General features: G+C 36.1%; 1 protein-coding gene across 2 annotated transcripts in view; it reads left to right on the top strand.

The window, feature by feature from the left end:
• LOC121298346 (A disintegrin and metalloproteinase with thrombospondin motifs 9-like) overlaps positions 1-27,317 on the top strand; it is a 49,220-nt gene that overhangs the window by 3,924 nt on the left and 17,979 nt on the right. For both annotated transcript variants that reach the window (XM_041225439.1, XM_041225441.1), the window contains exons 4-29: positions 2,867-3,153; positions 3,688-3,771; positions 3,869-3,993; positions 4,382-4,422; positions 4,672-4,777; positions 5,396-5,542; positions 5,971-6,112; positions 6,363-6,467; positions 7,270-7,415; positions 8,397-8,578; positions 8,702-8,838; positions 9,195-9,312; positions 9,420-9,515; positions 11,077-11,243; positions 11,386-11,515; positions 12,988-13,114; positions 13,377-13,587; positions 13,687-13,851; positions 14,449-14,613; positions 15,229-15,348; positions 16,273-16,377; positions 16,520-16,687; positions 17,642-17,878; positions 18,065-18,226; positions 18,852-19,028; positions 24,020-24,187. In XM_041225439.1, coding sequence (XP_041081373.1) covers positions 2,867-3,153; positions 3,688-3,771; positions 3,869-3,993; positions 4,382-4,422; positions 4,672-4,777; positions 5,396-5,542; positions 5,971-6,112; positions 6,363-6,467; positions 7,270-7,415; positions 8,397-8,578; positions 8,702-8,838; positions 9,195-9,312; positions 9,420-9,515; positions 11,077-11,243; positions 11,386-11,515; positions 12,988-13,114; positions 13,377-13,587; positions 13,687-13,851; positions 14,449-14,613; positions 15,229-15,348; positions 16,273-16,377; positions 16,520-16,687; positions 17,642-17,878; positions 18,065-18,226; positions 18,852-19,028; positions 24,020-24,187 — 3,818 coding nt within the window. The remainder of the gene's footprint in view (positions 1-2,866; positions 3,154-3,687; positions 3,772-3,868; positions 3,994-4,381; positions 4,423-4,671; positions 4,778-5,395; positions 5,543-5,970; positions 6,113-6,362; positions 6,468-7,269; positions 7,416-8,396; positions 8,579-8,701; positions 8,839-9,194; positions 9,313-9,419; positions 9,516-11,076; positions 11,244-11,385; positions 11,516-12,987; positions 13,115-13,376; positions 13,588-13,686; positions 13,852-14,448; positions 14,614-15,228; positions 15,349-16,272; positions 16,378-16,519; positions 16,688-17,641; positions 17,879-18,064; positions 18,227-18,851; positions 19,029-24,019; positions 24,188-27,317) is intronic.

The raw sequence follows: 27,317 nt of genomic DNA, 5'->3' as shown, positions 1-27,317 counted from the left end.
CTAACATTAAGCAAACTGCAAAGCAGTAAAGGGATACTCATTTTAACCATTTAAGGTTAATTATCACAAAGGCTGAGAGCACTTCACAGTGCCTTATTGAATGACAAAGCATTCATGCCTGTCACTGAAACTCTACCAGCTGAATGTTGATTGGGATGGGGCTCCCCAGCCCGAAACGAGGGCTCTAATGAAATTGAGTTTTGTAGTCTATCTGTCAATGAGTTGAAATGAGTCAAGTGTAGAGTCAGGGTCAATTTCTGTTGTTTCAATTCCAGTTCCAATTCCTTTTTGAAATCTATTACCTAATTCCAATTCCTTCGAAGGATATTATATTTTAGAGACATAATCACTGTTGTGACTCACCTTTTTCTCTCTCTATTTTGGTATTACTTTTGGGTTGTGTGTGTTTCCATGTATTTTTATTTTTTTTGCCACAGAAATTGTCGTTCCAAATGCAAATAACCGCATTAATATTAAAATATGCGAGGGTGTATTTAAATGTTTGTGTCTGAGTTCCAATTTGGCCTTGTCTGACTGCTCCTATGGTACAGCTTTCTTAAACTGGGTTTCTAAGATTTTAGGTTGTGTTAAAACACTGAAAGTGTAGCCTGCCTCATTTGGCCACCAACAAAATATAATAAAAAAAACCATGGGGCAAAAAAAAAAAAGAGAAAAAAGAAAACCTAGTTACACAAATAATAATGAAAAAATAAAGTTACACAAGAAAGCGCTGTTTACTATAATAGTTTTTGTTATAGAATGTATTATTTGCTAAACATTTTTGACTGCATATATATTATTATTATTATTAGTCATTTAGCAGACTCTGTGATCCAAAGTGACACAGGATGATCTTTGCAACTGCTGGTTATATATACACACGTACATCTAAGCTGCGTTTACACTGCCACCTCGGACCTAAGCCAACTCAGGTCAGACTGACTGCAGAGATTCTTACCATTTTTCACGTAGCGCTTACACTGCGGTTGTGCCCTGAGCCAGTTGAGGTCCGAATGCACGCACTTTCCATCTAAATTACAATACGTGCTCGGTGACGTCATAACGACCACTGAAGGGATGACAAGTTTTCCCCCGTTCTAAAGTCGAGTCAGTTTGCACTGCCTTTCAGACGGACCTAAGGCGGCGCCGAGCCAAGTCTTTAGATGGCAGTTTCTAGAAGAGCTGAGAGTCAGCCGTTTGCGTTTACACTGCAGAAATAAAGAGCTGGCCTAAAAATAGCCAGTGTAAAGCACAAATATACATTTACAGGTTTTCGTACAGAACTATAGCTTCAGCTAATCTGATCCTTAAAGCCTACTAACGGAGCTAAAATACCAACACTTTAGGTTAATGATAGTAAAATTAAAAAAAATAAATAAATAGTAAATCATGCCACCCTATTCCCCACATTTAATAATAATAATAACAAGAGGTGCCTGAATCTGAATCCTGCAGCTTTCACCAGTAGAATGTGGTTACAGTATAATATATTTTGTTCTTGTTGTTACTGATGAACCAGTATATTGGTAGTCCACCAGTTCAACACACAGTGCTGTCCACCGGGACTTCTGGAATTTCATTATGTAGTATATTAGTCATGCAGAAAACTGATTTTAAAAACTGTTTGTCTTTTTTAACAAATTCGTGAAACCAGGTTTTATTTTTTATTTTTCATGTTTTTGTGCTTCAAAACAATCTTGCTCAATGCGTTTGCACAACCCTAGTGTTGTCAATAGACGGCAGCAATAATACAGCTTTAAACGACTCGTACTGTATTTTTTTTTTGTGTGTGTGTTTGGTAAAAGCAGCTTACCAATAAATGATTGCTTGGCATGGCCTTCAGTTATAGTAGAATGTTGCGCAAGGTTACATCACAGGATTTCACTGCCAAAGTCTCGTAAGCATAATGTATGACTTCTGGACATGTTTTCATGCAAAAAAACCAAAAGATTGTTGGTCAATTGTATGACTTCTTAGGAGGAGAAAGCCATTTACCCATCACCTAAAGTCATGAAATGCTTTAGACTTGCACTTCCAATGACACGTGGAATGTGCTTGGTATATGCATGCTACGTCAAATAAATAGGGACTGTGGAGATGACTTTTAAACTGCATGGAAACCCGGCCAGCAACTACAATTTAAGCAATTTGTTACCGCAGTGAAAAGCTCTCTTCATCAGAGTACTGCCAATTGCAATTTTGATCAGTGATGGTTTGGAATTGATTAAAGGGGAATAGGAATTAAAAATTGAATTGGGACGTTATTTTAAAAAGAAACCGCCAATGGAATTGGAACTGAAAAACAGGAACTTACCCCAACCTTGGTCAAGCGGTGCCTAGAAAGAACCAAATACAATAGTATCTTGCACTAGTTTTATAAAGCAAGACGATAATTGGAGTTTATATAAAATGGCCACGTCTGTAGTAACCTGAAACAGGTGTTTGTGTCAAATCTGCTACAGGTACAGATGATTCTTAAGCAGAGGGGAATCCTCCCACTCACATTGCTGCCTATCTAAGTAAGACTATGGGAGGTATCCTGCCAGTAAAGGAGTTGAAATATGGTGCTCTGCGTTGTGTAAAATGCCCCATTAGCTAGATGAGAAAGGTACTGGTTTGACACCTTTCCCAGAGGTTTTGATTTTATGTTAAAAAAAGGTGTTCAAGGAATCCTAGTCTGTGTAAGGAGTCACATACCAGGTCACAGCATTGACTCAGAGGTTACGTTGATAGATGGTCTTAGTTTTTTTTAAGAAGTCAGTTGAAATGAGTAATGATATGCTGTCCCACAGAAAGTCTGCATTGTTGACTCCGTGACAGGAGGTGTAGTCATTTTCTTTTTGTTTTATGTTGTTGTCTTTTTTAGAACACAAACATAGACACCAAAGAAATAACAGAACATTGAAAAAAGGGCACCCAAGTAGTATATTTTCTGATTTGGAAACTTTAAGAACTGGTATTGCTGCAAATCACCTTTCTACAACATCCAAGCAACCAAATGGGAATGACAGTAGTCAATATGGACCACACAGGAGAGCAAAGCGTTTTTTATCATACCCACGTTTTGTTGAAGTCATGGTGGTTGCAGACAGCAAAATGGTGGAGCATCATGGGAATAACCTGCAGCACTACATCTTAACATTAATGTCTGTTGTGAGTATGTTTGGGTTTGTATTTTGGGGGGAGTGCGGGGGTATTTAAAAAGGGTTATATTTGCTGCAGATTATAATTAATAATTTTTAAATGTATTTTAAGCAGCCCAAGGTTATATATATGTGTGTGTATGTCTCTGTGTGTGTGTGTGTGTGTGTGTGTGTGTATATATATATATGTAAATGAAAGTAATGTTATACACACACACACACATACACAAATCCCTTTGTTAAAATTAAAAAGGACTATGAAAAATATTTTTCATTGAGAGTCCTAATAGAGTGAGATGCTTATACTGTTTTCAAATTGAAAAGGTCTGAATTAACAGTGAGTTGGTCTTTATATGGATCACAAGGAGGGGGAGTCTACTGTACTTTTAGCTTGGCTCCTAACAAACCTGTGCAATGGGGCAATGGTCTTTTTATAGCATACCTTTGGAAAACGGTAAGATTTATGTAACGATATGTGTTCTGTAACTGCAACATTTATTTCTTTGCTTTCATTATTTTCCATCTTTCTAATGCTTTGTTTCAGGTGGCATCTATTTATAAGGATCCCAGCATTGGAAATCTAATTAATATTGTTATTGTAAAGTTAGTAATAATAAATATTGAACAGGTAAAATTTGTTTATATTTGAATTATGAAATAAATATTTTATAAATCTTAAACACTGACATGAAAAAGTTATATATTCAATGTCTTTTGTTAATTAGGAAGGTCCTGCAATATCATTTAATGCCCAGACCACCTTAAAGAACTTCTGCATATGGCAACAAACTCAGAATCACCTTGAAGAGACTCATCATGCCCATCATGATACAGCTGTATTAATTACAAGGTAAACATTACAGTGTGAACGTGGTAAGTTCAGGAGATAGGGACATATTGTTAAGTGTGGTATGTGCTTAGGTATTACAGTCTGGCTTAGGGCCTTGTATTCCATTCCAAAAGGGGGAGGCCAGAACACTGGCTGGTGTTATTGCAGAGTGTCATAGCAAAGGCATCAAGTCATTTTAAAAGTGTAAAGTGATGAGGCCCTTATTCTAAAGCCAATTTAATTAGGGCCGATTGAATGATTAATTGAGTGGTTTTAAGAATGACAGGGTCTTTGGCCTGTAAAGAACAATTCATTGCTTTCATAAAATTGCTAACTTACAGAATAGCTAGCTAATGTTACTGATTATTTTAAATTAGTGGTTCCTCAGTATTTTCTTTTTCTTTTACAGACAAGATATTTGCAGAGCCCGTGACAAATGTGATACATTAGGTAAGTTTTTTTTTTTTTAAATGTTATACAAAGTGTGTAATATCAACCCCTTTTAAACCATAAATAAGAATTGTTGTGTACTTTTTCTTGTTTTTTTTGTAATGTGTTTCATTGCTCTTATGTGTGTTTCTGTATAATTATGAACAAAATAGTGCTATTTTGTACTATGCAAATGCTGTATTCATCATATACATTGTTCATGAAAATGGACGTTTTAAATAATAACCATAAAATCCTATTTCTTGACAGGTTTGGCTGAGTTGGGTACAGTCTGTGATCCATATAGAAGTTGTTCCATCAGTGAAGATAATGGACTAAGCACAGCTTTTACAGTAGCGCATGAACTTGGTCATGTGTAAGTATTGCACCCGTTTCTACAGAACATACAACACATGTAATTACCAGTGACAGAAATATTAAAGAATATGGATACAAACCATGGTTAAGTTATTCTTGCAAAAATAAATGAACTTCAAACTGTAACACTCCTCTCAAAATACCCACGAGACTGTGATTGATTTGCTAAGCAATATGCAGAAGAATAAGGGTTGCAAAGAATGATGAGCAGATGTGACTTTGAGTTGTAGTTTTGATGTCCATGACCTTTTTATTTTCTGAAATGAAGTAATGCAAAATTCCTAAAGCATTTTCACAAATTATCACAAAAGCACAATTATCACAAAAGCAATCTTTAGGAGCTCGCACATATACATTACCTTAAGAGTATGATAACTCTGTAACACTTAACAGTTTGTTTTTCCTTTAAAAATCTGCTTCTTCTGAATACTGAAAGATTTAAAAAATGACCTGTTAATGGCGAGGTGGAACATGTTTGGTTTTATTTATTTATTTATTTATTTTTTAAATAAAAATCTGACTTGGCCATTTTTTATATTTATATTGAAGAAAGGGTTTTTTTTTTCCACGTTTGCTATGATTTTTGAAAAACGTTTGTTTTTGTGTTTCTAATTAGGTTTAACATGCCTCACGATGATAACAACAAATGCAAAGAAGAAGGGGTGAAAAACCAGCAACATGTAATGGCACCAACATTAAACTATTACACCAATCCATGGATGTGGTCAAAATGTAGCAGAAAATACATTACCGAGTTTCTCGAGTATGTGAATAACAGGTTTTTTATTTACATATAAAGTTAGCTAATAATTAAAGTCAGTAATTGTTATGCATAATTGTAAAATAGCTTGCATATGGTGTGGTAAATATACAGTATCCGTATTAGTTTATAAAAAAACAAACATTACTGCTAATTCTGTGTAATAGAACACCATTCCTAATGTTTTAAATCTAATGCTGTTTTTTTTTTTATAAAAGAAAGTCAAAATTAGAGTCTATGGATTTTTGTGATGACTAGCAACTCAATTTTAAGTTAACGATGAAATGGACATATATTTATGGTACACAAATAAAAGGGGGGTACAATAAATGAATTTTTTTTTTTACAGTAATGAACCTTTTAAATATTTCATGTAAAAATAGATTTTCTTCAACTGTAAGTTGATTTTTCTTTCTTTTCAATGTTATTAGTACAGGGTATGGAGAATGCTTGCTTGATGAGCCTATATCTAAACCATACACTCTGCCTCAACAACTTCCCGGTCGCATTTATAGTGTTAATAAACAATGTGAACTTATTTTTGGACCTGGAACTCAGGTGTGCCCGTATATGGTAAGCAGCTTAATAATATTTTATTAGTTATATTTTATATAATCTAATTACATCAGCACGTTATTTTATAGCTATGCTGATAAAAGTGACATATTTGATTTAATGCTGCACACTTCTTGTGTATTAGGGAGGAACGCAGATGAGTTACTACTTGGGTAAAAGAGGTGGTGAACTTAAAGCAATAGATCAGAAACTGTATGCAAACATGTTATCAAGATAACTTACACAAGTGTTTACCAATCTTTACTAGACACAATGCAGGCGACTTTGGTGCTCAAGCCCAGAAGGAGCTCAGAAGGGTTGTCGTACTCAACACATGCCCTGGGCTGATGGAACCGAATGTGCACCTGGAAAAGTAAGTCTCACAAATATTCAATTCAAAATGCAGTGTGATATGCTGCACACTTTTCTATGGTTTAGCCTGATATTCACTGCACTTCTTCAACAAAATTGTGGCAAATATGGCTTTAGCTGCAGGAGCAAAAGCTTTTTCCCTCCCAAAACCTCCTCACTTTGTGTCGCTTTTTTAAAATTTTATGTTCCAAAGCTGATGTTAGTGTGAAGCAATAATAGGCTTAAGGCAACTCTGATGGCACATTTGTGGAGATTGCCCATTCATTCTTGCTTTAGTACATGGAGCTGTTAATTAGTACTTTCCAACGTTATACTTCCTGCCTGGTTTCCTGCATGGAAGATTTTAGGGCACCAGTGGTAATTCACAAAGCCTTATATTTGTCAAAAGTCAACAACTGGAATGGTTCTTCGTAATTACTTTCAGATTGTACTGTGTATTCCTAAATAATACAGTCCTGACAATACTTTTCCAGAAATGAAAGACTCCCCCTCCCATACTGATTTATACTGTAGTAATAATGTATTTCTTTAGTTAAAAGAGCAAACAAGTAGTTAAATATACTAATCGAACATGTAATGATTCTGTTTGATAGTTTAAAAAAAGGATACTTTTTTTAAACCCCCCAGTTCTGCCAGAGCATGCAATCCTCTGTCCTATGCATCACTTGAGCAGAAGCATCCAATTGTGCCTCTTTACATGTTATGACCTTCATTTGAATGTGTTTTTGACAAAGTTTTGTATTGTAACTGCCCTGTAGTTCAGGATATTTGTATAGTTTCTCTGTTTTCATTTTCCTCTATAGCATTGCAAGCATGGCCTGTGTGTTGCTAGGGAGAATGAAGCTACACCAGTTGATGGAGCATGGGGAGTCTGGAGTCCTTTTGGAACGTGCTCCAGGACCTGTGGGGGTGGTATCAAAATTGCAGCGAGAGAGTGCAACAGACCTGTGTAAGAAAACTTCTAAAACTGCAGATTTAAAAATAAGAAAGATAACTCCCAGTACTTCTCATTTTATTTTCAAAACTGATAAGTCTTACAGTATTAAAAGGGCTCTTTGTTTTCGTTTTTTTTTTGTTTTTGGTTACGTGATGTCCTTTTAAAGTTATATTGAGCCGACTCAATTTCCTAATTAAACTCTTGGAAAAGCATTCATTGTGAAACATGATCACTTGTTTTTTCTCTTCTAACTCGAAAGACACTATGATTCTGTTTCATTGATAATGTAAAAAATTAAACGCAGCTCCTTATTTTTAATTCAAACTGAATGCAAAAAGCGAGTTCACTTAAATTGCTTTTCCCGGATTTAAAATCTTGTTGACTTGCTACAAAAATGTTAGAATTTGTTTTGCAAATAATAGTTTACTCTTAATTATAATTTAGTTAAATCAAGTTAACTTAATTTGCTGTTTGAGTTCGGTTTGAATAAAAAATTAGGAGCTGCCTTATCAATGAATCAGAATCAAGTTAGGGGAGAAAAAACTAAAGTGAACTTGTTTCATAATCAACACTTTTCCAAGTGTTTAATTGAATGGAGGGACATCACATGATCAAAAAAAACAAAAACAAAACTGCACTACATGAGTCATGAATATACTGCTCTTGAAATTAGAGCGACAATTTACTTTAAGTGTTCACTAACCACGCTGTAATAAAATAGTAATTATACTGTTCATATTGTTGTGTATTTACAAGTAACGCAAATAATGATTAATATGTTGCTTTGCTGAAAAATTTATTTGGGAATTGCTTTAGGGCAAATATTAGGGCTCTTGGGCTAGAGATGAATTCTAGTGATAAGTAAGTAGTATATGAAAGCAAGTACTGCAGGAGCCCACAAGAAATACCTCTGTACCTGTCTTCAATTTCAACTGCCCATGAAGTCTCTTTAATATCTTGCAGAATGACCTTCAAAATTTGTTTCTGTTGCAGACCGAAAAATGGTGGAAAATACTGCCTCGGTCGAAGGATGAAGTTTCGGTCTTGCAACTCTGACCCTTGTTCCAAGTTAAAGAAAGACTTCCGAGAGGAGCAGTGTGAAGCATTCGATGGAAAGCATTTCAACATTAATGGTCTACCTCCAAATGTACGCTGGGTTCCCAAGTACAGCGGACGTAAGTCACCTCGCAAAATTCTCATTCAAATCTTTTCGAAAGGTGTGTACAGTTTCTTAAGTCAAACCACCGGTAACTTTAACTGATCCTTTTTTATTTTATTTTTTTTATTCCCCTTGACAGTTTTAATGAAAGACCGCTGCAAACTCTTTTGCAGAGTTGCTGGGAGCACAGCCTATTATCAGCTCAGGGACAGAGTTATTGACGGTACTCCATGTGGACCTGATACTAATGATATCTGCGTACAGGGTCTTTGTCGGGTAAGACATTAAATAACTATTTTGTATTAAACAATATAAAGGAGTGCCTGTTTACTGTGGGAATGGAGTTTTCTGAAGGGACACTGAAAATGATTAGCTCTTGCAGGATATAATGGCATTGTACGAATTTGAACTTACCAGCACATATACTGCTTCCTATTATGATTGCTATGGCATTAATTGGCAAATATGGCAAATAGCTGGAAGCTGCCTGCATTACCCTTTTCATAAAATGTTCATGTTTACCATACATCAATCACTCTTTTTAAACAATATTTCTCAGTGTAAAGTTAAAGCATCCCACAGTAAAGTATAATGTTGTAATGCAAGTCCTGCACATATTCCTTTCTTTACAGCAAGCTGGATGCGACCATGTGCTAAACTCAAAAGCAAGAAGAGATAAATGTGGTGTGTGCGGTGGTGATAATTCTTCTTGTAAAACAGTGTCAGGCACATTTAATACAGTTAATTACGGTAAGAGAAAAGTGTACTATTCTTAATATCACTTTCATAAAAAGGTCTAATACATCAATACATATTTAGATTAAATGAAATAGTAAACATGGACACTTTCTTTTCAGGATATAACATGGTTGTACGTATTCCAAGTGGTGCTACCAGTGTTGATGTGCGCCAGCACAGCTACTCAGGAAAACCAGAAGATGACAACTACCTCGGTAAATTTATTAAAATATTATAGCTTTTATGTTTGTAATCAGGACTTACTTCTGTGCTGTAATTTTTAAATAATTTATAACTGACAAAGTATAATTGCACTATGTTAGTCCAGTCCAAAATTCAAGGTGTGCTCAAGTAGTTTATGCTCATACAATATTAATACATCATATTGAGAAGTTGCTTATTTTAACTGTCAGTGTAAGGCGCATAATTTTTGCCAATATCTGCAATTGCAGTAACGTCATGTTATGACACTGTTGTAAATGTAGTTTAGTTCACAAGGGGTCTATTATATATATAGATATATAATATATATATAATATATATTATATATAATATGATAATATATAATATATATTATATATAAGGGAATTCATAATCTATTTATTTCCTAATTCATATTTTTATTGCATTACTTTGAAGATGCTTAACTAATGAGAGTTTCACTTGCAGGATAATTTAAACAAATTTTTTCAACTTTGTTAAGCATTAATTAATCATGAGACAGCATTAAGTTCAAAATGAATTTTTACTTTGACAGCAATCATGAAGGGAACAAAAAATGAACAAAATGCAAAGGCACTGAGATAAGTTTTATCTGTGCAGTGTGTGTTTAACCCTAGTGGGAGATTAAGATATATACTCTACAAATGACCCAATTAAAAGTAACAGGATTAGATGCAGCTTTGTGGCTAAAGCAATATGTACAATCTTTTAACGTTTAAATCACTGCTGTATCAGATTACAAATGTGAAGTGCTACGTTTTAAATTCCGTTACAACACAAAACTTGAAATTGGGATTCAGTATATGCTTCAGTACAAGTGGTCATGTGCAGAGTTTAAAGATGTTAATGAGGGCCAGCCTGCATATGCTTCTTTACACTTGACTAAGTGTAAAAAATGTAACCTGAGGGACTGTGTGAAGACAGAAACAGCCTTTTTACATTTTAAGAGCAAAGTGATTCTTCCAACCCCAGAAGTGTGTAAGGTGTAACCCTTTGGTTGCATTTAGGCTGTAAACTTTATCAAAAGACAAGTAAGACACCTCAACAGTGTGAAGAGTTTCTAACATGCATGCCAGCGTTTAGTAGGATGCACAGCATTTTACCGGATTTATTGTGGATTTCAGTATTTTTTCAGTTGTCTTGTGTGTCCTAACATAGTGTGACTTATTTAACCAGTTCTTATGTCTGGGCTGTGCAGCAAAAAATCGTTGTATTAGTATAACTGTGATGGGTGAAATGGTGGGGAAAGTAACTCAGGAAATTAGCTACATAATCACATTAGTGTAAATTTGTGCAATAGACTGCTGTGTTACAGGAAACCGCTCAGATTTGTTTCCTAGGCATGATGGATGTTTTTTGTCCCAATTAGATACACCATTTTTATACTTGCTTAAGAATTTTGGTCAAAACATGAACCTCAAACAGTTTCTATATTTATCAGTATAAAGTCACAATTTTGCTGGTACAAATAACTATAATAATCTTGAAACACAATAATTTAATTTCACTCACTCGCATTGGGTCACTGTTGTATTTTATTTTTCCTCTTCACAGCTTTTTCCAACAGCCGTGGAGAATTTCTTCTAAACGGAGAGTTTGTTGTTAGCATGTTTAAAAGGGAAGTTAAAGTAGGAAACACTGTAATAGAATACAGCGGTTCCGACCACGAAATAGAACGAATCAACTGCACGGATCGCATTGACGAAGAAATTACAATTCAGGTAATGCTAAAAATGGGGTAAAAATATTTGCACAGTGGTTATTTTAAGGGTTTTTTTTTTTTTTTTTTTTATGTTCCAAAAAACCCCCAAAATGTTAAAAACTTTCCCGTGGCCTGTTTTTCACTTCTTTTATTTAATTCAGGTTTTATCAGTGGGAAATTTATACAACCCTGATGTACGATACTCGTTCAATATTCCCATTGAGGACAAATCGCAGAAGTTCTTCTGGGATCCATATGGTCCTTGGCAAGAGTGCAGCAAGCGTTGCCAAGGTATGTAGTGAGAATGATGAGCTGCAGAGAACTGGATGCAGCCTACAATAGGATTCTATGGCTCTTGAGCTAAAATAATAGATGGTACAGCATATACACATTATGAAATAAAATTCGGTGTTCAGGCAGGTGCAGTGACTTTTTATTGTGCTGATTAACAATTGACATCACGAAGATGCTGCAAAATGATCTGTCTATCTTGGGCAGGTGTTGTGACTCTTGGTCTCTCAGTTCGTGATCTGTCATTGACAAAGTGTGTCTGGTTATACCGTCTTGCCAGGTTTGAAATTGCTGACTGTAAGCACCCAAGACAGCGAGCCACAGTACGCTGCCCTAGTCCAGCTTTCAACTTGCCGATTACATGAAGGCGCTGCTCTCTTGACAGACGTGGCATATTGTTTTTTTTCTGTGATTTTCTTTATTGCTTTTATTCAAACTTGCAATTCAACAGCTGAAATCACTCCATATCCAGTGTCCAATGAACTGTCTCACAAATTAGGTGATTAAGGGCATATGCTTCAATCATAGTCACTCAAGCGTGTCATGGTCAAGGATGAATGATCGAGTGATTAAAAAGAAACCAAAAACATCTGTTCAATGTCCATCATTTAATGTGTTATAATAGTGAAAAGTTTGTTTTGATGCTCGGTGTGTTTATATATATATAAAGTGCAAAAGTCTACCGGAAGCCATAATAATAGTAATAATAGTAAAGTCAGCGCTGCATTATCGGGACGCCGTAGGGGAAGTAGAAATATCCTGAATAAGCAACCTTAGTGAAAAGAAAAAGAATGAAATCACATCACATTATGATTAAAATGTTAAATACGTCATTTAAAATCCACATCAATTGTTGTTATTTTTTATTCCTAATCACTGTTTTTTATTGTTATCTAAATGAAATGAAAAAGAATTAAATCAGATCTTATCCCAAGGCGAGGCACCTGCGATGTTGACAAACCAACTTTCGTTGCAAAAGCAGCTTGAGAAACCACGGGAGGCTCCAGCTTCTTCAATAGTTCAGCGTGGTTTACACAAGTCACATTGTAATCACGCACTCACTGCACTGTGCTATGCGAACCGTCTCCCAGAGTTGTATCCCACTTAAGCAGATATTCCCATTTGTCAGGATCCTGATTAGGCGGTGCCGACTGTATTTCGTGTTAGATTTTGAAATGTCAGTTTTTCTTTAAGTATATGGAAAGCTATAAAGCGGCATGTAATCCAATATGTTAAGGTAACATGATTCAACAACTTTTGATTCCAGCAATTGCAGAGATCTGTATAAAAGTACCTTGTAATGTATGTTAGTCAGTCCATAGTATTTGTTCTCCTGTAACTGCTGCAGTGGTTGTGGAATGTCCCACTAATTGTATTGTTTGTCAAGTGTTATAGCTACAATAAATTGGATTTATATCAAATAAATGAAAATTAAATAAAAATGTAACTCCTGTTATGTGCTTCTTGAACAGGTGAACGCAAAAGAAGACCTCTTTGTAGCAGAGAGTCTGATCATGTCGTAGTTTCTGATCAAAGATGTTTAGGGTCTCTCCACCCCCCTCTGGTAACTGAACCTTGTAACACAGAATGTGAAATCAGGTGAGGTACCTTGCTAATTCTTCATTGAATAAGTAAGAGCTACAATGGCTGTGCTTTGTCATGTTTGGGTAGATTTACTAAGCATATGCTTCAGTGAGACTTAAACCAGTTTGTGTTACCTCAGCTGTAACTATAATAATAATAATAATAATAATAATAATAATAATAATAATAATAATAATAATGTTTGTAATCTGACAAAAGCATAATTAAATCGATTCTATAATACCCTGATAAAGCTTTCTAATGTGTTATGCAACAGGTGGCACATAGCAAGGAAAAGTGAGTGCACAGCTCAGTGTGGACCTGGTTATAGGACTCGAGAAATCTACTGTGTAAAGCACAGCCAGTCAGAAGAGAAAACAGAAAAGGTAGATGACCGATACTGTAGTAATCAACGCAAGCCAGATGAAATGGAAGCATGCCAGGGGGAATGTAACATAGGAGGCTGGCGGTATTCTTCTTGGACAGAAGTAAGTAAACCACACTCCATGTTCCATTGCTTTCTTAACTTACACACTGCAAAGCATGGCAACAGATGGAAAATAATCTGCTGTTTGTTTTTGATTCAGTGCTCCAAAAGCTGTGGTGGGGGTACCAGAAGAAGGGGTGCCGTGTGTGTTAGTTCTCTGGGGTCAGTCCTTGATGAAAGCAAGTGCAGTCAGCAGAATAAGCTTGTCAATCAGAAGTGCAATGAATTTGTGTGCCCACAGTGGAAAACAGGTGACTGGTCAGAAGTAAGTGAAGTTTAGACATTGTTTATGGTATATGTAATCTTGTTGTTCTGCCAACATTTGAGACTTTGGGGTACTAAAATTTACTAAACCGGAAATAAATCGGGAATTTCATTTATTTAGGGGCTTGTAAGTACTCTTAAGTTATTCCTGACTTGTTTTAGAATTGGCCAGTGATGGTTTGGTGTAGATCTCTTTGAAAATTTAGACTTTTTTGTATTCCTTTCAAGTTTTTTTCCAGCCTCTTTTAAAACCTTCTTTTAGTCTCGTGGTTACCAGTGTTGGATTGATGCTGCAACATGGAAGCACTCCTTTTTGCTGGACAGCTCAATTGTCTGGCATGAACAAGAAGCTTTGATTGTCCTGCTGTTCAGACCTTGAGTCCTCTGGCCACATTCACTTGAGTCTTTCATGCTGTGGAAGCAACTCGGGTATAATTAGATTATTTCGGTTTTAGGCAGTTTTAACACTATTCCAGTAATGTTTATCCCAGTATTTGTTGTGTGGTGGGCCTCTGCTGACAGTGGTACCCCAGAAAGGGATATTAATGCAGGTGTTGTTGTTGTTTCATGTTCTCACGCTGTGGGGTTGTGTTTCCAGTGTCTTGTGACCTGTGGGAAAGGGTACAAACATCGGCAGACCTGGTGTCAGTTTGGAGAGGACAGGTTAGATGACCGATTGTGCGACTCTTCATCTAAACCAGTATCCATGCAAACCTGTCAACAACAGGAGTGCGCAGCGTGGCAGGTTGGACCGTGGGGGCAGGTCAGTTTAAAATGTCCTTGTTTGTTGCCTTGTAAAGGAGTTCTTAAGTTTTCGTATAGACATATTTATACCAACGCTGTAATATACATTTACAAAATTAAACCAGGCAGGTTTTCTAATCAACAAAATGAACACCTTTCAAACTCAAGAAGAGAAATGTCATGGAAACTGTGCTTACAACGAAACACGATTACTTCTTAAAATACTGCATCTTATCTTAAATGCAGTATGCAAACTTCTAATAAGTACAAAAGTGTGACACAGATTATGCACTTGCATACCATAGAATTGGCAATCATGTTCAATGTATATTTGAAGACATTAAATGAACCATGTGCAATTCCAGCTGAACCGGCGCCATGCAGGTTTGACCTCATTTCACTCAAACTGGTCAAGTAGAAGAATGCGGCATCTGCTGAACTTTGATTTCTAAGTGGGGGAAGAAGTACAGTAACGTCTATGAACTTTTCTTTCATGTTCCAGCCATTGCTTTTAACATTTGTGTGAGGAAGATATGACAGGAGGTTGTTGCTATAAACATTTTAAAAAGTGCATTGGTTTAAAAAGGGTGTATAAATGATTTTGTCCGTTTGTTTTCCTTGTTGCTGCTTGCAGTGCACAACCACATGTGGCCAGGGCTTCCAAATGAGAGCAGTTAAATGTGTTGTAGGATCATATGGGTCTGTCATGGATGACACTGAATGCAATGCAGCTACAAGACCAACGGATACTCAGGTAAAGTGACCTACCTTTCACTTACATTTAATCTTCATGTTCCGCCCATTTCTTTCATTCATGTGCTAAAGTTACTTTCTCTTCACCCGTTCTAATTAATTCTAATGTAGTCCTTATTCATGATACTCAGTTTTAGAATGGTTATGAATGAACCCTGCTAGTTTGTTTGAGGGGGGAAATAAGTGGAGGTATTGATACAAAAAAAGTCAAAGAATGATGTACCGTTTCAGCAAAGTATTTAATTTAACTAGTCTACAATAGGACCTGCTACTTCTGAGTGAAAAGATATAGCACAACTAGTAAGATATAGAAAAGAACACTGTTTGCGAGTTGTAATAATCTAGGAAACAGTGGTGGGTAATTAAAGCTGAGCAATGGATAGCTGAGAGGCCCTGGGTTTGGTTCTCAGCTCAGCCACAGGCTTGCTGACCTTGAACAAGTCATTTCACCTCTGTGTGATTCCAGCCATTCACCTGTGAAGCTGGGTACAAGCGGTAAATTTTACTGCATTACTGCTGCCCAAGGTACACGATTTCTTAGAAACAACTGTGTGAAGAGGTACTGATTGCATTGCTGGAGCATCTAATATGAAAAATGAATAAGGTTTGCTTAAATGAGTCTTGCACAGTGTGGCATTTTGCAGAATTATCTAACATAGAATCATGTATTAACTTTAGCCAAAGACTCCCTCCTCCATGAGTCCCTGCTGTGGTTAATTTTTGATCAGCTGGATGTACAGTTAAAGTAGATTAAGTTAATAGTAAACTGTTGCAAAGCTTAATATATGGTAATACTTTTCCCTACATATATTTATTTAACCTATTTCTCTAACCCTGAAATCCCTTTGTGATTGTATGTTGTTGTTCTCCATTGAGAATACATTATAAGTGAACCATTAATTTTAGTACATCTGAATTTTTACAGGACTGTGAAATGACTGTGTGTCCCGCTGCACAACCAGCTGTTCCAGAATCAAAACCACCACATGAGGGCCACAGAACTCAGTGGAGATACGGATCCTGGACCCCAGTAAATACATTTTAAATCCTGTTTCACACTTAACTGTTTATATGAAGTGGCCAAGCTTTCAGAATACAATTTTTTTTTTCTTACCTAAAATGTTACTACGCCTGTGAGTAATTGAGAGTTAATCCACTTGTTCTTTTTTCAGTGCACTGCCACATGTGGGAAAGGCACCAGACTGCGATATGTCAGCTGCAGGGACAATCTAGGTGGAGTAGCTGAGGATTCTGCTTGTTCCCATCTTCCCAGGCCCCCTGCCAGAGAGGCGTGCTCTGTTTCATCTTGTGGACAGTGGAAGACTCTTGAATGGACCTTGGTAAGAAATAAAGTTTACATATATATATATATATATATATGGAACATTGGAATTGCATGGGAAATAATACTATTATTGTAGTTTAGCTATTATATTTAAATTCCTGACAACATTGTAAAGTGTTACTGGGGAATATACTGCTTGGACATTATTGATGTTACCACACATCCAATGGCAAGAAATTGACCAGAAAAATTGAAGTCCTAAAGCAATCTATAGGGTGTGTCACTTTTGAAACAGGTAGTAGAGATCTGACATGGCTAAATGCATAGTTTAACATTTTATATTATCAATGCACATAACAGCATATGGCTGAACATGATATGGCTGTGAAAGAATACAATGGTTTATTTAATGTACTTGTTATATAAAAAAGCACATAGTTTGGTATTCATTCTGGCAACACTGTGTATGCATTTCTGGCCTTGGACTTCGTCTTGCATGTTTATCAAAGTCTTTGGCACAGGCATTGATTTACTCCCTTGACCTTGCAGACATTGACCGTGAAGCCAACTCTACTATAAAATTTCTTAACAAACATTTACATTGATCAGCGTTTGTTTGAGTGTTAGCCAGGTTTTTTATTTTTGACAGAAAGGGTCATTTTGTAACATGTGTTCAACATTTAAAAAAAAAAAAACTGTGTTGCTTACAACTATAACATCTAACTCTTTTAAGTGTCTGTATCTCCTCTATTTTGATTTGAACCCGTACCAAAATATTCATTCACTCCCTATCAACTCACTGACAGCTGAGGTTGCTTGAGCTGACACTGCCAAACTGAGGCAGCTTGGCAGCTTATAGACAGCAGCTTCACATAATAACTCCTTAAACCATTGCTAAAACAAAACAAACTAATACTTGTTGACTTGCTTAGGTATATTTCAGGTAAAACTATAGAAACCAGACAAACCAGTCAAGTCATTTTTGATTGATGTGATTCTTTTTTTTTAGTGCTCTGTGAGCTGTGGACAGGGGAAGACGACAAGGCAAGTCGTCTGTGTGAATTTCAGTGATCAGGTTGTTGACGTGAGCGAGTGCGACCCAGATGATCGTCCAGCATCCGAACAGGAATGCGCCATGTCTCAGTGTCCCTCTCAATCTGACCAGGGGAGATTACCCACTCATCAACCGCCGGGCCATGCCTATCCCCAAGGAGCCCACCAATGGAGAATAGGACCTTGGGGAGCAGTACGTACATTTTTAAAGAACAAAAATACTGTGCTAAAAAAAATAACATTTGCACACGTGACGTAATTGCTTTTAGGTGTGTTTTTGTCTTTTTTTAATAATTTAATGAATGTCAAACAAAACATTTTCATTTGGTGTTCTGAAAAGCTTAAGTATTGAGATTGCTTTTTGTAATTTTTCTGACAGTGTTCCAGTACTTGTGCTGGAGGATTCCAGCGGCGTGCTGTTGTGTGTCAAGATGAAAACGGCTATGCAGTGAGTTACTGTGATGACAGGACCAAGCCAGTGGAGCAGCGATCATGTGAATCTGGTCCCTGCCCTCAGTGGGTCTATGGTAACTGGGGAGAGGTAAGATTTGTGCTACTCTGTGTGAGAAATATACTAAAGTTCATAATAACAACTTATGATTCTGAAGCAGTTACTTCCTTGCAAGTTACATTGAGCGACATATGTCCTTCCCAACACAAATCTGGAAATTTATTACAATGTAATTACACAAGTATTTACTTAGGCTAATGCATTCAAACTCCTTAACTGTCCCCCTTTTCCACCCAAGAGTTAAAGAATGGGAATCTGGTGCATTAGCCCACTCTGACACCTATTTGTATACAGTAACTTAAGGTTTATCGAAACGGGTTGGGAAGCCTGACCCTGAACAGAGTCAGTGTTTTAATTGGGCACCATTTTGGTCCAATAATATAGGGTCAGAATTTCACAGTCTGGCAGTTGATCCAAAATGGTGCCAACAAAAATTCTGCTTGATGCTTGCATAAGCTCCCTTTTCTATATAGCTTGCTGTAACCCAGGTGTCTAATATGTGTGCATGTATCTTTTTCATTATTATTATTATTATTATTATTATTATTATTATTATTATTATTATTATTATTATTATTATTATTATTATTTTATTTTTATTGAAAGATCAGCAAATTTGTTTGCAACATTACATGTTTTCTGTTCTCCTGCTTAGTGTACAAAGTCATGTGGTGGCGGAATCAAGACCAGACTGGTTGTGTGTCAGAGGCCCAATGGGGAGCGATTTAATGATCTGAGCTGTGAAATACTTGACAAACCTCCAGACCGTGAGCAGTGCACATCTCAGGCTTGTCCTCCAGGTGCAGGCTGGAACACCAGTCCTTGGAGTTCGGTACGGCCATGAATATTTTTATTCTACAGTCTTATACAGTTTTTCTAGAGACAGGATTCTTTTTTAAAACAGTGTTTAAGCTACAACATAATAAGAAATACTGTGCACTTAATTTATAGAAGGCCAGAAATGTGCAGGGTAAAGTACTTTTCTAAACAAGAATTTCTGTGACTTATTTCAACTTCCAAGTTCATTGTGCACATTTTATTTTGAAACGTGTTGCTCCTATTTTTTTTTTTTTTTTAATCATAGCATTGATTTGTAAGTAATGCTTTTCAGTTGAAACCTGTATATCTCTTTTATAATTTGTTAAGTAAGCAATTGCTTAATCCATGTACACATGGTAGTTCACAATGCAAACCACTGCTCAGCTTGCAGCAATAGCAAACTTATTGCGGAGAATGATTGTGCCTAACAAACAAAAAAGTGCACCTGTTTGTATATATATATATATATATATATATATATATATATATATATATATATATAATATATATATATATATATATATATATATAATATATATATATATATATATATCTATATATTATATATATATATATATATATATATATAGTTGCTAATTGCATTTGTAAATAGATAGTGTGGATGCTTTGCCTTACCATACCTCACTTAAAAAAACAAAACAAAACAAATGTAGCCATTATTTTATAATACTCTAGTATTTTAATGGTGTTTCTTCACAACAAGGGAGTAACAATGTTGTAAAGGACATTGTGGGTGCTATTATCGTTTTTTTTAAATGTATGCGCTCTTACATTTAGCACACTTTCCTACCAAAGTGTCTACCGTGTGCTGGAGTTTCAGTGGTATTTAAGAGTGGGTAGAGAGACTAAAATGAAGATATTTTATTTCACTTTAGGAAATACGTGATAGTGCAAGGATTTTGCTGTTGTGTTTCAAAACCGCTCTGTCCAATTGTCTATTGTCAGTAGAAACCAGATTTTTCTTTTGTTGAAGCTATGAGCAGTTATGCACCTTCCTTGTAACCGTGTTTTACTAAACTTTGTAAGGTGTCGAGAGTAAGGAGGATCAGTTTTATTACTGACTATCAAACTCTAAGCCAGTCATTTGTGTCTACCTCAATATCAAACTTCACTTGTCCACTTTGTTTGAAGTGGGCAAAGGTCTGGTTAAACTCAAGCCTCTTTTGTTTTTACTTGGAATGTTGCAGCTAATTCACAGTGACTTTAATCTTTGTACATGAAGCATCGTTTTTAAGAACATAATTTAAAACAAACTGCAGTATTGGCTGAATTGTTTCAGCTTCATTGACTTTTTGTATATTTCTGTAATTGTATATTTATTTTTACTTGGTATAATAGGTTTAATATTAATGTATTTTTTATATATAAGCATTGTTTCATTTTACATTGTTTAATGTTAATGTCAAATGGTAAGAATTAAAGAAAAGTAGAATAATGATATCAAATGTTTCTTTTGCTTATGTTTGCTTGGATGAACTATACACGTCACGCACATAGCATTAAACACAAAACCCTGTGCGTATTGGAAAAATTCACAAGCGTTCAATGGGAAGTTCCTCCTCAACAGCCCATTGAGAAAATGTTGAAGTTCCACCAAAGTGGATAATCTCGATTCTGCTTCTCTCTTCTTTTTACATTCTTGCACAAATAAATGAGTTTACAGCCTGTTTACAGACTTCTGAAGCACTATGCATTGTTTTGATGCATCCACTGCTAAATCAGTTCAGACTGGACCATCCCCATCATGTAACCTGTATGATACCTCACCTGCACAACACAACTAAATAAAAACTAAATCACTTTCTGTGTATTGATTGGGAGTCTCAAAAATTGTATTGTCAAAATACAATTTAAAATGGTTGTAATGTGTCCAGTACAGTATGGCTGGCTTGTAAAGTGTATTGTTGTAACATTTCACATAAATGAACTTAATTGTTTAGTATTTAACATTTTTAAGTTTTTAATAATTGCAGAATTATTCTGTTTATTGGCTTCTTAACTAAAATCTTTTTTTTTTTAAAAGCCTGAGTGTCATGTTTCCATTATTAAATTGGTCAAAATATATTGTTTGTGTTACAATATGAACTGCAAAACTGAAATAGAGAGGTACAAAAAAACCTTTTGTTTTAATAATTCTGTAGTATGGTAACCTCAGCTAATTACCTAGCAATAGCAGTAAGCTAACGTGATATCCATACAAGTAACTGTACGTGAGCTTGTTAATACTTTGATATTACCAGCCTAAAGAAAACAATAATGACCGCAATATTTTTTATTCAGTTTTCAATTGGTCACATTTATTGCAATTATACACGTTAAGTGTCAATCAAATGACTGTTGTCAACCCTTGTGGTATAGTAAGCAAACTGTGACTATTGTACTGTATATTGTAGTATAGTTTCATTTGCAACAAACACACAGTCTTGAGACTATCCGCGAACAGCACATTATTTTCTGATTGTCCAAATGTGAGCTTGTTGGGAGTCAGGGCAGGCTTTCCATAAGAACTGTAAGACCCGTCATGCCATTTCAGTCTTGGTGAGAGTTGCTTGACCATTCATAGATTTCTTAAGTACAGTTGGCTTTCCCTGTACCCAAAGGCCAGCAGCTTCTTTCTGCACATTCTTGGCTGCTGGTATTTGTCTTTTTGTTTTTAAACATGTGTGATATCATAGTCATTGATAACAAAATATTCTGGATCAATTGGATGTCATAGGACTGATGTGGCTTTGTGTTCATTCACTATGGATAAGGTAACACATATTGGATCTTCCAGCTGGTTAGTGCTTCTGAAGGCCTCTGAGGAGCACTGTAACCGCATTCATGCATTCATGAAATAGTTGGACTTTTGCAGAACCGGCTGTTTCAAGCAGTTTTTCAAGGGTAGTGTGAAATTGATTATGTTGCAGCTGCAGTGTTAAAACCCAGCATACTTCATATGCAAGGAAAATATATATATAGTTTATAAAGACTGTTAGTTCAGTTATCTTCTTGGCATAACTCTTGTGGTAGAAAACAGAACTGAAATCTCTAGGTTTGGCAGCAAATTGAAAGGCTTTGGCTTTCATTCTATCTCTAAATACAGCAGGGTAGCTATGAAAATACTGTAGGGAACACGGCAATATATCTAATGTAAGCCAATGCGTTTAAGAAGACAATCCATTTTAAAATCCTTCTCCAATGCTACACATTAAACATTGTGACAATTGCAGTAGTGTGGAAGCACTTATTGGCTACACTGTACCGGTGAACTTTGTGTTGTGGCTAATTATAATTAACGTAACGAAAGAGCAATTGAGAAGTTTTAGGAATAAAGAAAAAATATGTATTTAATGGGCAGTGTTAAGTACTGTACAATATTTGTTAAATTATCTGTTGATTTTATTCTTGGGGAATACTGAGTGGGGAAAATGTTCTGTAAGGAAATGGCAGCATTTGTCATTGAATGTATTATGTTTCTTTTCATGTTTCTACATTTAGTACTGCTGAGTGTTTGATAGTTATGAAGTTCTTTCTAATATGTGGATGGCAGTTATTTGTTATATTTGTCTTAAGCAGATTCATGTTTCTGAAAAAAATTGCTACTCATATTTCAACAGTCTTGCTTGTAATGAACCTCAAGATTTGAAGTGACCAAATGATGAACATGCACGTTTGATACAGAGGCGCTATATTCATTACATTTCACACATATTAACCTAAACACTATCAAAGAAAATGCTCTTTGACCTCAATCCCCAGTTAAAGAAAATGCCACAAGTAAAAAAAAAAAAAAGATACTCTCACCTTTGCATACTTGTTCAAGAGCATTTTATAGTAGCTATGAAAAGAACTCAGTGTTCCGTTGCACGGTTCCCATAAGAGAGTAGTTCATCCAGCTGCATCTTTGAAACAGAGGATTATTCAGGTCAACCTCTGTAATGTCTTTTTCTACGTAAATCACTACCAACGACTGAAGTGCCCTTTCATACTGTTTGTTCCTGTTTGTTGCACACATCTGTGTGAAATGTCTGTATTCAAAGGCTGCTGGATGTTTGAACTGGATAGAGGGCTGCACTTAAAAGAAAAAAATGATTGTTTTTTTTTCCAGCAATCGACTCCTGCATGAAGCATGGGTTGTTTAATGGTAGGCACTAATCTTGGCCATTTTTAATAATAGAATTTACAGACAACCTTTTCACATTATGTTGAGTTCATCTGGTTTCATCTCTAGCAAGAAACCTTTGAATACAGTTTCACTATGGAGTCATAATTGGTGGGGGGCTGCAGCAATGTGCAGGGAGTTTGCAGACAGAATATGTAGACACCTACCCCTTTGATGTCTGTATTGGTCCAGTGTTTACATGTTGTATGCAAAAATGAGTAATACAAAAACATATGAAACATTCACTGTTAGCTTTTCTTAATTTACTGTTTCCTTAATAAAAAATGTAACGTAAAAACATGAAGAAAGAAACATTTACAAGTCGGTTTATTCAACAACATTCTGTCATGTTCAGTCCATGTCACCAATGCAGTCAGGCTTTGATTCTCAGGTCTTAGACTGAACACTTGAAATCTGAAATCAAAGTGGGGTTGTCCAGTGTCTGCATGTCAGAAGGAGTTACAGTTTTGGATGTTTGATGGCCCTGCTGAGAAAAGGGTTGCAGTTAGATGCAACAAAGCTTTCAATTACCATACCTGCTGATTTAGTCTTGGCTTTGATTCCTGGTGGTACTACTGCTTTGAATGCAAACTTGTTAACCAGGTCTAGCCTGTGGATAGGTCTTTACAAAACACATGCCAAATGCCTGGGTAGAATATGTATGTGTACAGTATATGGGATAAGATAGTTGATAATGTTGAAAATATGCTGGTGATAAATGTTTATGGTCCTGTTTACTAATACCAAATAAAAATTGAAGTTTAAAAGAAATAATATAATCAGTTTTGACATGCTATGGAGAACAGTTTGTTAGTGTTTTTTCCAACTCTATGTTGCAGTGTTCAGTTTCTTGTGGGAAAGGACACAAGCACCGCACTGTTTCCTGTATGACCAAAGAAGGCAAACGAATGGAAGATGAGGGTTGTAAACATCTTCCCAAACCGAACGTGCGAAGAAAATGCAGAGGGGGAAGGTGTCCAAAATGGAAAACGGGAAACTGGGGACAGGTAAGATGCCTGCTGTTGATCCTTACATTTTTAAAATGTTACCTTACCTTTCTGTTTTCATTCAGAAATGCACATTATGGGGCGCTCATTCTCCCATTCAGACGTTAGATTTGCTTCACTGAGATGAGTATCTGGTTCTACGAAAGTTCCTCTTTTGTCCAGTGTCTTCTGGTTTTTGTTCTACCCAAGCTCTCAATTACTTAATTGGTCTAATTATTTGATTAACTGGGACGCATTTAACACTTCTCTTCAGGCTTGAACATGTTTCATAGGTAGTGTACCTTGAATCCAGTGCATTTTTAAAACCATCAACTGTAAAAGACCTTGAAGAATATTAAATATGTCAAATTCCACAAATAATTAGATCAATTATGTTAATTGAGAGCTTAATTTGGAATGAAAATCAGAAGACCCTGCAGCCCTCGAGGACTGGAGTTCGACACCTCTGCTCTACAATATCAGCAGAATGGTAAATATGATTCATATAATATAACTTAGGACATTGTTTCAAGCACTTAAAATAAATGATTACTTCAACAGTTCTCAAAGTGCACATAAATTGTCTGAATGCTATATTTATTTTCCTGGAAATCCCAGTTGTAAGAATACAAATGTCTCAATGTTAAATAAAGTGCTGATTTGGTTGGAACTGCTGAGATGCAAAGAGAGTTGTGAATGTTGGATCTTGATCCACAACAAATCATTAAAGATTGCACAACCCTTTAACTGGCTTTTCTCCTTTTTTAGATATTGATAAAGTGTTTATTTTTGGTCAGTTCTAGTCACCATCTTTATGTGTACTTCTTTTCTGTATGTCTGCTTACTTTCTACATTTGCACTTATTTACTGTGTTTGTACTTACTCTTTCATGTTACAGCTGTAGAGCTTGCAAGTTTTAGTGTCAAAGTATTTTGATCATAAAGATAGACCCTTCTTAGACCATTGTCATCATCTTCATCTTCATCATTTCGAATTACAACAAACCTTGTCAGTCCGGCACCGTTCTCTCAAAGTTTTGTAAAAAAACGTATTTGGAGAAAATTACATTTTTCTAAAAGGTTGCATTTATGGATATTAACGCATTTTTGTTAGTAGTTGGGTCAGGGGAATCTGGAACACATCTGCTAAACAATAAGGTTGTAATAACTGGTATATGTCTAAGAACTGGTCAACAAGTTCATTCATATTTTACTCTGTAAATTGAAAACCAGAGAATTTCTAAGCAGTGGCATGACAAACATTAAAAGAAAATGACAGCGTGGCTCGCACAGTTTTTTTACAGCACTGCAGAAGAGTAATGTAATCGTTCAGTCCTTATGTTGAAGGTTGAAGGTTACCGAAAATATGAACAACATAACTGTTAAGCGCATTGCAGTAACTTACCAGCATTTGGTATCAGAGAAAAACAAAGAAAGGCAGAACCTTCTGGAAACAAACCTGCATCTCCAGAGCCATAGCTGGGTGAGGTGATCTGATTGGGGGCAGAAATTCTGTGCATCAGACAAACCACTCATCAAAAGGAGAGTATTTGTAGACCAGAATATGAACTGAGGACATGCTATATACAGTAGAAAGGTGGCCTGTTGCCAGAAGCACAGTGGTGCGGGCAGCAGTGCATAACTAGGGTCTAAGGCATAACAAGAGGACTACTATAATTGTATCATCAAAGGATGTCGGAGGAGCAGCAGAGAAAAAAAGAAACAGCCAGGGTAAAGCTGGCATCATCAGACAAGAGCGAATTAAGACTGGAAAGATCCATTGATCCGAGGATGTTCTGGGGGAACAGCATGGCATATAGTTTAAAGTATAAATTAATCAGGCATTACAAACAAAGAAAATTATGACATGGCATCAAAATCATTTAAAAACAATTGCACTTTTGCACCATATAATTCACTAAAATATTTCTTAGGAATCGTGAAATTCATTGCATTTTGAATATCTACAGCTTGGCAGTATGGGTAGAAAGCTTAATTGAAGGGTACTGTGATCTAAATACCAGGGCCTTCCCCAAGCCAGCTCAAAACAAGGCAGAGGCAGCTAGACCAAAAAAAGACCATTCTCATCCACTCTAGATCTACAATAACATTTGCTAAAGCCTCTTTTACAATCTATGGGTAGAACAGTGCTGCCCATGTCATAACCTTCTTAAACAAGTGTAAGACTGCAAAGCCCAATTTTCTGGCTAAATCACATTCCTTCCACAGTCCCAAAATCTTATCTGGATAACAATTGCTTTTGGTTGCTTAGTAACCGAGACAGAACTCCACACTTGTGCTTGGTGGTTTTTTTTTGTCCGTAATAGTTACTCCATTTAATTGCAATCATCACATTTTAATATCATATTCCCTGGGTCTGTTTACAGATAGCTTATTTCCTTTCATTGGCATTTTGCTCCTATGTAAAGTTACAGGTAAGTGGTTGGGCAGGCAGCTTATCAGTATCACAGTGTATTTTGTTCCACACGTACTAATGGAATTGTGCTACTTCATCCTCCCCTGCATAAGACAACAGAGATGGAACACTAATTCTATTTTACCAGAGCCCAACAATTAAAATACTCTTTTAGTCGTGTCCCACCCCCGTCCCGTCCCCCATATAGAGCTATGGCCAAAAGCTTAGCATCACCTAGAATTTTAGGATCAAGAAATATAATTAAAAATAAAAACTATATGAACATAATTTAGATGTTTTATTTAACGTCATGTAATCAATGAAACTACAAAATAATATCGCAAAAGTCTACCAGACTGCATAGTAGTAGTACAATATTTCATGTTAGATTTCGAAATGTCACATTTTTCAATTTCTGTCTTTCGTTAAGTATATGGAAAACTACAAAGCTTTATGTAATCCAATATGTTAATATACCACATCACAGAGCAACTCACACACATTAACACACGTCAGCCACAGTGGCTAAAGAAAAGGGTTTGATACCAGGAGGTTCCCAGTTCAAATCACGGCTCAGCCACTGACTACTGTGTGTGACCCTGAGCAAGTCACTTACCTCCTCGTGCTCCGTCCTTCGAATGAGACGTAAAGCCGAGAGCTTATGCTCAATCTGCTCTTTATTAGCAATAGTGCCCTTATGCTGAATGCACCATTTTCTAATACTTACCATAAGGAA

Source organism: Polyodon spathula, chromosome 23, assembly GCF_017654505.1.
Source record: "Polyodon spathula isolate WHYD16114869_AA chromosome 23, ASM1765450v1, whole genome shotgun sequence".
NCBI classification, from domain to species: Eukaryota; Metazoa; Chordata; class Actinopteri; order Acipenseriformes; family Polyodontidae; genus Polyodon; species Polyodon spathula.
This window is presented reverse-complemented; position numbering and strand designations above follow the sequence as displayed.